Source organism: Gossypium arboreum, chromosome 4 (assembly GCF_025698485.1).
Source record: "Gossypium arboreum isolate Shixiya-1 chromosome 4, ASM2569848v2, whole genome shotgun sequence".
Lineage (NCBI taxonomy): Eukaryota > Viridiplantae > Streptophyta > Magnoliopsida > Malvales > Malvaceae > Gossypium > Gossypium arboreum.
In genome coordinates, this window is record NC_069073.1 from 2,571,008 (window position 1) to 2,581,120 (window position 10,113).

The 10,113-nt window shown below is 34.8% G+C and overlaps 1 protein-coding gene across 1 annotated transcript; it reads right to left on the reverse strand.

The window, feature by feature from the left end:
• Positions 1-477: 477 nt before the first annotated feature.
• Positions 478-8,133, reverse strand: LOC108460480 (retinoblastoma-related protein-like). Its single transcript, XM_017759996.2, has 19 exons — positions 7,848-8,133; positions 7,441-7,538; positions 7,248-7,352; positions 6,971-7,113; positions 6,786-6,882; positions 6,619-6,665; positions 5,717-5,915; positions 5,343-5,409; positions 4,939-5,121; positions 4,660-4,853; positions 3,668-4,559; positions 3,339-3,489; positions 3,177-3,249; positions 2,751-2,927; positions 2,546-2,665; positions 2,324-2,468; positions 2,097-2,209; positions 1,367-1,482; positions 478-913 (listed from the first exon to the last, which is right to left on the reverse strand). Exons 2-19 carry the CDS (start codon positions 7,522-7,524, stop codon positions 763-765), a joined length of 3,057 nt encoding a protein of 1,018 aa, XP_017615485.1. The 5' UTR covers positions 7,525-7,538; positions 7,848-8,133; the 3' UTR covers positions 478-762.
• Between the last annotated feature and the right edge of the window lie 1,980 nt (positions 8,134-10,113).

A 10,113-nucleotide genomic window follows, 5' to 3' on the forward strand; every position in this document is an offset into this window, starting at 1 on the left:
AATTCATTAACATGAAACATTTATCCAACATGAAACATTTATCTAACCCATTATCAATTTGTACCATAAATTATGAATATCAAATGCTCATATTGTCTACAACAACATGATAGCTGGCCACTTCATATAAAATGAGAGATTTGTCATGCAAATCCTCCTATTTTGCACTCTTATTTATTTGGCCACTTCAATTTAGCCTATAACATTTTCAAACATTTTCACATAAATCCTATTTTATAATTTCACCCCCTTTTTCTTATGGAACAAAAATTAACTAAAATTGTCAAGTTCTATCTTAAGCTTGAACCTTTTAGAAGCCCACTAACATAATTAAACCTATTCCAACATTCACAGAATTCCCAAAAATTAAGGCGTTACATAATTTGACAAACAGTCAAAGTAAAATATTTCCATCCATCCAATATCACTTAAGACACTGTTAAAAAAGAAATTGACCTCTAAAAATATCCTAAAACATTCCCAAAGAAAATTACCCCCTTGAAGGAGCACTGTGATTCCAATATTAATAATCAGTGGTACTATTTGGCTACAATCCGGCAAAGGCAAAAATTTATTCAATTTGTTAGGCCAAGCTTCAAAGTACTGTTAGCTAACATCAGTAAACACATTGGGGAGGTGGCGGCTATTCTACAGTAACTCACCGCTCATACGTACCCCGTGTGATGAACTTACATTCATACGTACGATCTAACAAGAATACGAGAGTGGGGCAGAATATACAAGGAATACAAGCGTGCTGGGCTAAGATTCTGGTTGCTCGGATTTTAAAGGTGCACCGGATGAGGATGCACAGCTCCCATTTTGCAGGTAAAGGCTATTTGCAACCATAGAATCACTAACCAAACCGACATCAACATCGTCGAAGTTGAGCGCCCCTCTGATCTTCCTGCCACTGGAAACATCAAAGCAAATGGCAGCGTCATTGGTCAGGTGCATCGCAAGAACTTTGGTGAATGTAATTGGTAGGTCCCCTTATTATATGGATCGGATTATATTAGCCCATCCAAGATCAATTTAATCTTTGCATTATTAAAAAAAAATCAATCAAGGCCAAATTTCAACAGAGTTCATATTTACTATTTATAAAATATTATTTTCTACTCTTTTTTGGTGCAGAACTGTAAATGGAAAAATAAATTTCATCACTTTTTAATCAATAAATGTTAACTCTATTCAATTTTAGCCTTATTTAATTCTTTTTAATAATATAAAAATTAAATTAAATCATATTAATAGTAGAGAGGCTAATTTGATTCAATCCCGATAAGAGAGGGCTTTTGTAGGTACTTTCACCCAAGAACTTCAATAATTAAAAAAAAAATGTTACCCAGGGAGAGAAGAATACCCATTCAGGTGATTGTTGATAGCAGTTAGGTCTTTTGAAGGGCTCTGATAGGCACGAGTACTCTCTCCAACACAAGCATAGTAGCTTCTTGAGCTATGCGAGATTAGAGCATCCATCTGTAAATGAAAACAAGATCTAATTAAACAACGGCACATACTTCTTTCTAGTGGAACCACAAATTCCAACCATATTACTCGGACAATTCGTTTTTTTTTTTTTTTGCATGTACCGTGTTCAGACATCAGTCTCATGTATAATCTATCTATACACATGTATATCAAACCATGTACAAGGATATAGCCTTCAAAATTCTGAACATACCCATCCCAGAAACATTCCCATACCAAACACTGAAACCTGAGAGCCTGAGCAACATAGGATTCAAATAACAAAAGCTAAAAATAGAATAATTTTCCATCATACCTTGTTCAGTCAATCAAGAGACATAACCCAAGATTCAACTTTTTCTACAAGATTCATAGAACTTGATATCGGAAATTTTAAACGATCTTTTTCTCTTATTGGTCTTTTACAAGTGCTGCATCTTGGACAAAGTGCAGCATCTCTTGAGTGGCAATAGTTCTAAGCAATCAACTAAACTTTTTCCTGTTTGCTCTAGAAGGCTGGTCAAATCTTAAAAGTACGAGTCTGATTTTCTACTAAATGGAAAATTGGCGACTCAAAGTCAACTCAATGGAGAGACCAAAAAAAGAAAAAAGGATTTAAGTACCTTGGATGTCCGCAACGGAGACACATATACGTTATGTGTTGCAGATACTTTCTTTGGGGACATATCAGGGAGACTTGGAAAAGGAGAAACTTTAGGAGATCCGGGGCATGTACCTAATTAGGCAAAATGAAGATAGAACAAGTAAAATTAGATAGCCTGCAGATGCAGCAAGAACAGAATATAAAATTGAAACCTGGGTAAAATAATTGTCTAAATGAAACATTTACCATCATTACTATTGTTGGCTTCAGCAACTCTACTCGTTCTTGTGGTTGTTCCAGCAGAACCAAGTTCTCCCAGCAAAGGCTTTATGGAAGGAACGAATATTTCGTTGTAGAATGCAATGATATCAACATTATCCTGCCCAGTTCTCTGTTTACATGTCATTAAAATGGTTAAAATTGCCTCAAAAAGCAGGGAGATAAGAAATTGGGGATGAGATATCGTACCCCATTTCTTCGTGCAGATGACCTGTCAACAAATACACTTTGGAAAACCTGTGGCTTACATTGTGGTTGCTTCCTATAGTTGCAAATAATTTCTTTGAAAGTTAGGCGCAACTGAGAAATCTGCAAGTCATTCGTTCAAGAAGTAAGAGGAAATAGTGCAGATAAATTTAACTGCGGCTAAAATGATCTCATAAGAAGCACAGACCTTCGCAACTACATAGAAACAACAAAGGATGATCTGGTCAATATGACGGTTAAAGAACAAAGAAGTCCTCTGGTTAAGTATTTTTTGGAAAAGAGAATACACACTCTCCCTTATCTGTTGAGACAGTTGTAGCCTCTCAACCATACCATTAATCCGGACAGCAGCCAACTTATTAATCTGGGCGGTGCAAAAAGAAAAAAAAAAAAAAGAAGCAAAATGTAAGACATGTAGTAGATGACAACCACTGAATTTAAATTAAATTCAATAGTAAGTACTTGTGGGCACTTTGCCACAAGAAAATTATATTGCAGTAGATTTACATTTTATAATCAAGTACTAGGAGGCTAAATTTTTGAACCAGTAAAAGCGTACGAAGGTACACCATGGTTTCATAAAAAAAGTCTAATTCATCTCATGGTTTGATACCTTGCCAAAAAATATACTTATTCCTGTTTCCGCACATGTTTCTCCTCCACCACCAGGGTTAGGACGTGTCGGGCTACAAAAAGAGTACCCAAAAAGAAAATGCAGTTAGCCAGTGCAATTAGTACAGGTCTCTACTTCCCTAGAACTTGCACCCTACAATACCTGGCAAATGCAGATTGCAAAGGAGCCTTCTTAAGGTTGTTCAATGCTAATAGACGATCCTTCACTGGTGATGTAAAAGCATTCCGTTCAACCAACACACTCCTCAACTCCGTGCAAGGTCTCATGGGAGACCTGACATCCCCATTTTGACCTGACAAAAGTAACATGACAATGTAAATTAAGTTCAGGATAGAATACATTGTGAGAAAGAACAACAATAAAATCTATTAACACGTTACTGCATTAAACAAGAAAATTGGCATACTCGTCACAAAGTTTTCCCTATCTGAAAATATACCAGCTAAAATTAAGCTACCAATGTTACATACCTGAGATTAAGCTACCAGCATTACCCGTTGATGTTTCGTGTTTCTGCAAAGAAGGCACTGGAGGTGTACTTCCAAAGTTCACATGTGTCGCAATTGCATCCAAAGGAGGCATTGGTTCAGCCAATAAGCCAAGACGATTTATTTCAGCAGATAGGGCAGGTTTTGCAACTATCAAAGAATTGTACATTGAGGAACCTTTATCCCACACCATGCTCTCCAAAAGCCTCTCTTCCAGAGAATTTAGATGCCGCCTCAGTTCTCTTGGTAGAGACTCCTCATGTCTAATAAAACTCTCTATCACCTTGCTCAAATCAAAGGCTGTAATACCAGTTCTCTCAAGTACTGTAGGAAACAACATTGTGGCAGTCTTATGTGTCGCCAGTACTAGTTCAGCAGAACAAGCAAGCATACATCTGTGAAACCTCTCATTAGTTAATAAAGAGGTCAAATTAGGTGCATGTAATATTTGGGCCTCGGCAGTACACATAGCTTCCAAAACCCTATAGTACAACTTAAGTGCCTCCAGTCTTCGTTGTTCCATCCATATGTTATCCATCAGGTTTACACTCTGAAGGCTTCCAGTTACACTACACACTTGATTTCTAGGAAATATTGCCTCCAAAATTATATGCGCCCTACAGATCACATCATTGGTAACATCTTTATCACAAGATGATAAAAAACGCTGCAACTCAGCTGAAGGTTTTGAAGGAAGAGGACAAATAACAGAACGAAGCCATTTCGCAGTTGTCATTGCAGCGCTGACAGGTGTAGCTGCCATCTTCGCATTTGGTGGCCCAAGGACACCATTTGCATGAGATGCAGGAGGGCGTTGAGGAGACAGCGGGCTTGAAATCGACTTTGTTGGTGAAGCTACTGAATCAAATTTCCTCTACTCAAAACAGAATAAATGCTTTCTTGAATAAACTGACCACTAAGTAAAGCATAAAAACTAAAAAAGTAGAATGCATTTTCTCAAATTTGAAACAGACCTTGATACCAGTAACATTCATGGCCCCTCCAGAAAAGCTCCCTAACCCAAGTAAACTATCTTCATCGTTTACAAACACTCTCTCATCCAAATCACCTTTATTACAAATTGCATCATCGTAATCCTTCTCTAAAATATTTAAACTGGATGAAAGAGATTTTTCCTCCATTAAACCTTCAAAATAGATCAAGCTATCTGCATGAAAGAAGATCAAGTGAATTAGAAGCAAAACAGACGCAAGCATGCTGCCAAAATAGCATTCATGACTTATGTGACGAACCGGTATCAATATTTTCCAGTGTTTCAGTTTTGCACTCAGCTGCTGGACATGGCTTTTTTTTCAATATGTCCTCTATTAACTTATTGGCCGTCTCCATTGTTTTCCTCAAATCATCTTCTGAAGCATCATACATGTTGCAAAGTGATGCAAGCAAGTCGACAACACCTTTGTCACCTTTCTTAACTGAATGATTGCATGTCAAAGAAGTCAACAATGAGGAACGCCAAATTTTTACCCCCACCAGGAAAGGAAAATAAAAAGAATGTAAATGAGCAAGGACGGAACAACAGTGAAGAATACTGGACAGAATAAAAGATAAAGACCAAAGAAGAATCACAATTGTAATCTCTTTATTGAAAAGGATAGATCTAAAAATTTGACAGCCATGAAGAGCAGATAATTACCAAAATGTGGAGAGTCATTGATCTTGAAGTTTCTGAAGCGAACAGGAACATGTATAATCAAGATAGCCTGTCCACAATCACATTAAATAGTAAGAAAACATTAAACTCTCCATTGTTGCTCAATGTGCTACGAATGTACAAGGATAGAGTGCATCAAAGACAACAGCATAGTTGAGTTGAATCTTTTGAAGCACATTTAATTGTAACTCTCTACCTTTGCATTCCATTTGATAATTATTAAATTAATCCATTATATATACGAATAATATCAGAACATGTTTGACCAGAAGAAAGAGATGACATGTTATTCCATAGTAAAACCAAGTGTCTACCTAAATCAATTAGTAATAAAGCAACAGAAATGCGTAACTGACCAGTATAGAAACAAAACCGTTTGCACAAGTCACTAGGTCTTTAAAACGACTGAATGCGTGCACGCGGAGTGCCAAAAACAGTAACCATCCAAATCGATGACACTCTGATATATAATCTGGCGAACTGGTAGCATTTTGCTGCTTGTCAATATTTGCATCACTTGTCAAGAAGAGTTCCCAAAATGCACGCTTGTATGAGCTTTTTATACCATCAAAACAGCAAGATGCAGATGTTATTTACTTCACAAAATGGAAAATTATACAAAGTAACCACAAAATTGAGGTTTTGAGGATACAGCTGCTCAAAGAAAACAAAATTTATAGCATGCGCGATACAAATTGTGTAATATATTATTTCAAATATAATTCTGCAATCTGCGTAAGTGAGAATTTCATATTTATATCACTATCTTAACTTTAATTTTATCATCCATCTGGAGAAGACAACAGTCAAAACATGGCATAAACAAGGGCACATGACCAGTTACTTTTATAATTATGGCACATGTATGGATGTATAACATCATTATTGTATTTTATTTTCCAACATCTTTGATATGCACATCCTGCACAGTACATCCCCCCCCCCCAACACAAATTTTTTGCTTTATGGAGGATAAATACTTGATAAAACCACAACAATTAGGCCTCCTGCAAATTTCTGGAAAGGTTCAAGACGAAATATGAAAGTAAACTGCAATTCTAACCCTTATAGAACATAAGTTGACAAACCAAAAGCAATATACCTTTTTCACTAGTGTGACTTCGTGCATTTAAAACTAACCCATCAAATTTAGCACATTGTAGTCATATTAAAGATTAGGGGAGAAATGCTAATACAATTACAAAGCTATTTGCACATATCAGCTTTATAACCTAGGTTATAAAAGAAGGGTACCTACTTGCTTAAAAGGCTCAAGTACACAAAATTGGCCTGCATCTCCTTACCCTAATTGATATAAGTACCATAAGCAGATAGTCAGATCGAAGTGACATGGCCGTACAATTTTTAAAAAATATAGACATAATGGAAAACAAGCGGAAACATAAATCTATATTCTGTCAATACCTCAAGTCGAGTCTCCCAATCTTCCCCATACATGTTACGTAAAACGGGACCAGCTTTTACCATAAACTGAGGCAACTCCTTAAAAAAATCCACGATGCTGCAAAAATAAAATAAACTCACTATCATTGAAATGGTTATTGATCGCAAAAGTTACCCTTACATACACAAAATTAACAGTATCATACTTCAGCTTCGTAGCTCTCAATATCTGGCAAAACGAAAACCCACTTTCATCAGACTCTTGTTGCGTATTTTCTCCAACCTTTTCACTCAGCTGCTTGAGCGAATATAAGACAAATGAAAACCAAAATCGCTCTGCTTCTTCCAGCTAATCCAGAATAAATGCAACAAAGTTAGTTAATTAGAAAGCAATTCCCTTTCGTAATTTTCATATAAAAGGAAGTTAAAATAATAATAATAATAATAATAATAATAATAATAATAATAATAATAATAATCTACCGTTCCGCTCCCAATTGAGGAAACATTTGACGTTAAAAGGTGTTTTGTTTCTTTGAATAGCTTCATAGCATTTGAACAAGCTTTCTCATCCAAAGATAACCCATTCTGGAAATCAGGAAAACATAACACTAAAAAACACAAAAAGAAAAAAGAAATACTTGTAATAATATTACTGGAAAGAACAAATCACTACCTTGCACAAAGCATTGAATCTAGCTTCAACGGCATCAGCATCTGTGCCACCAGAAGTTGCAACTGAAGGCTTCATGTCTTCCATATTTATTAATAACCCTAGCAGTGGATCTCAAAGTTATCAATTTCAGAAAAGTTCAGGATTTAAATCTCTCCAACAATTTTACTCTTAATCAGCATATACAAGACTAAACTAGCTAAATCTATAGATACATAACAGCAACTTAAACCTCCGCCTCAAAATAAAAGTTTATGCCAACATTTCAAAATTTTTAGCTATTACTATACAATGAAAAAGTAATAATCAGTAAAAAAAAATCATTTATACTTCTGGAAATGGCGAACTACTTTTCAAGAGTGAAAAGCAAAAAGTTGAAAAAAATAAAACAATATTCAAAGAAACCTTACAAAATTTAGGCTTGAAATTAGGTTGAGATCTCGGATCTAACGATCCAGCAAACCAGAAACCCTAGCTTCAAATTCCCCGCCCAAAACATAGCGTTTTAAGGGATCGAGAAGAAATAAAAAGGGAAAAAATCGTTCTTTAATAATTTGGATTAGGAACAAGAATCCTAAGATTTCCCCTTTTTTTCTTATATATTTTCTCTCTTTTTAACCTTGGGCTTCTTTTTGTGGAAAACCCTATCAATGAAGGATCTTTCCCTCTTTAGCGCGGGAAAATTAATCAACATAACATCATGATGGACATGCACCATGCACATGACATTCATAGCTAGCCAATTATTTTTTGACGCGTACTGTTGCCGCCATTGGATTTTACCGCCAAAATCCTTTAACATCTAGCCGTAACGGAGATTCCCGCTTTGGAAAAGATCGGTAAAGGATTCGCGTTTTCTCCGTCACGGTGAATTTAACGGAGAGTTGGTGAGTTGGGCCGAGCTGTTGTCGGAGTCTTGAAAATGGGGAAGAGATAGTGTCAGGTAGACTCGTGTGAGTATGGGGCCCACTGAAAGGGTTTTTTTTTATAGTGTCGTTTAGCGGTAAGAAGTTGTGTCGTTTTATGTGAGTGAAATGTTAGGATGAGTGCATCCACAGAGACATTTCTGTAGGATCACGTCACTGATGCTTAGGCACGTAAGGCCTTACACCTTACATTATAAGCGTACACCATTTTATGTAGATTTTCATAATAGTTTAAACCATCCAACTCGTCTAAATTATAAAATGTAGTGTGGTCGTTATTTATTTTATCTTTTAATTATGATATTAAAGATTCGGTCTCTGTTCAAAAGAATAAAATACATTTCATAATCAATCATTTATCTCTTAAAAGAGTAAAAGAGTTCTTGCACCTTAACTTAATTGATATAAGTATTATTGCCAATGTAAAAAGATACAGATTCGAATATATTAAAGCACATTATCTTCTATTATTTAGTTTAGTACAACTAATTTCAGGAACAACATGAACTAGATAGGTATTGCCAACGGGAGGACCATCCTAGCACCTCTGGCATTGTTGCTTGCAAAAGGTGCATTGATTTGTTTCCTCCTCCAGAGACTGGAGCTAAGGTGGCGCATCTTCTCCTACAGTTCTGTGACTTACTGTTGGGAGCCAGAGTTTTGATGCTGAATATTTTTATGAAAAATGTATTCCAACATGGATTTGGAAAAACCAAAACCTCAAAATCATCATGCATGTTGGATTAAAATTTGTTTTTGGTTCCTCTACAGTATAGTTTACAATGCCAATCCTTCTATGGTTTGCTTGTTTTCTCCTTACCAAAAATACTGGATTTTAGTGGGAATCTGAGTTTCCAGTTTTTGCTTAGTTTTTGGATTCCACCAACTTGATTGCTGCTTTCTTCATGATAAATTACCGATGGCCAAGCTAGGGAACACTATAGCTGTAAACTTCTCATTCATGTGTTATGTCAATAAGAATGAGGGAACAGTGCTAATAACATGATTTGTGTACCTCTGCATAAAAGTTGAGAATCAATTTCTAAGCCTTCTGATATTGATGATGGTTTTTTTACGTGGTGTAGGTAAACATTTTTATCTAGAAAAAAAAAAAAGCTATAAGAAGAAAACAAAAGTGCACACCCCAAAATGAAAGTTGTAACTTAAAAAAAAAGGAAAAGAATATTTTTGAAACAATATCAAGTTAGGATTTGTCGAACAAAAAAGAAAAAAGGCTAAATTGAATGAATTCATTGCACGGTTAAAAACTAATATATATTATAAAATAAGGTAAAAAAACTGTTATGTGACATCATAAAATTATGACAGTATATATTTTCATTATAAAATTAATATAACTAATTTTGTAACATTTGCAATGCACATGAAAATTTTATTTATTTAAATTTGTAATTATGTTTTCTTAAACCTAAATTTCCCATATTTTTAAAGATATCATCAAACTAATTTTAATAACTAAAAATTAACTACCACACACATTTCATTAAAAAATATTACATATAAAATTTAATTTATTATTAATCGCTTGTTTATAACAATTAATAAAAGTTTGTCTATTAATAATATTGTAAAGTGAAACTTTAATCCATTTTATAATTTTAAATATGTAATATAACACTTTGATAATAATTAATTTGTTACAAAATTATAAAATTAGCTCAAATCATGTTTATAGAAGAAAATCTTAAATTAAGTTAATAATGTTTGCAGTCAGATAATGATAATAAAA

Bases quoted from the DNA above. Each gene is read 5' to 3' on its own strand.
- LOC108460480 (XM_017759996.2), bottom strand. From the start codon at position 7,524: ATGGAAGACATGAAGCCTTCAGTTGCAACTTCTGGTGGCACAGATGCT. The intron at 5,410-5,716 runs GTCAGTTACGCA...GATTGTGGACAG, and splicing joins ACGGTTTTGTTTCTATACTG to GCTATCTTGATTATACATGT. The intron at 4,854-4,938 runs GTTCGTCACATA...TCTTTCATGCAG, and splicing joins ACTGGAAAATATTGATACCG to ATAGCTTGATCTATTTTGAA.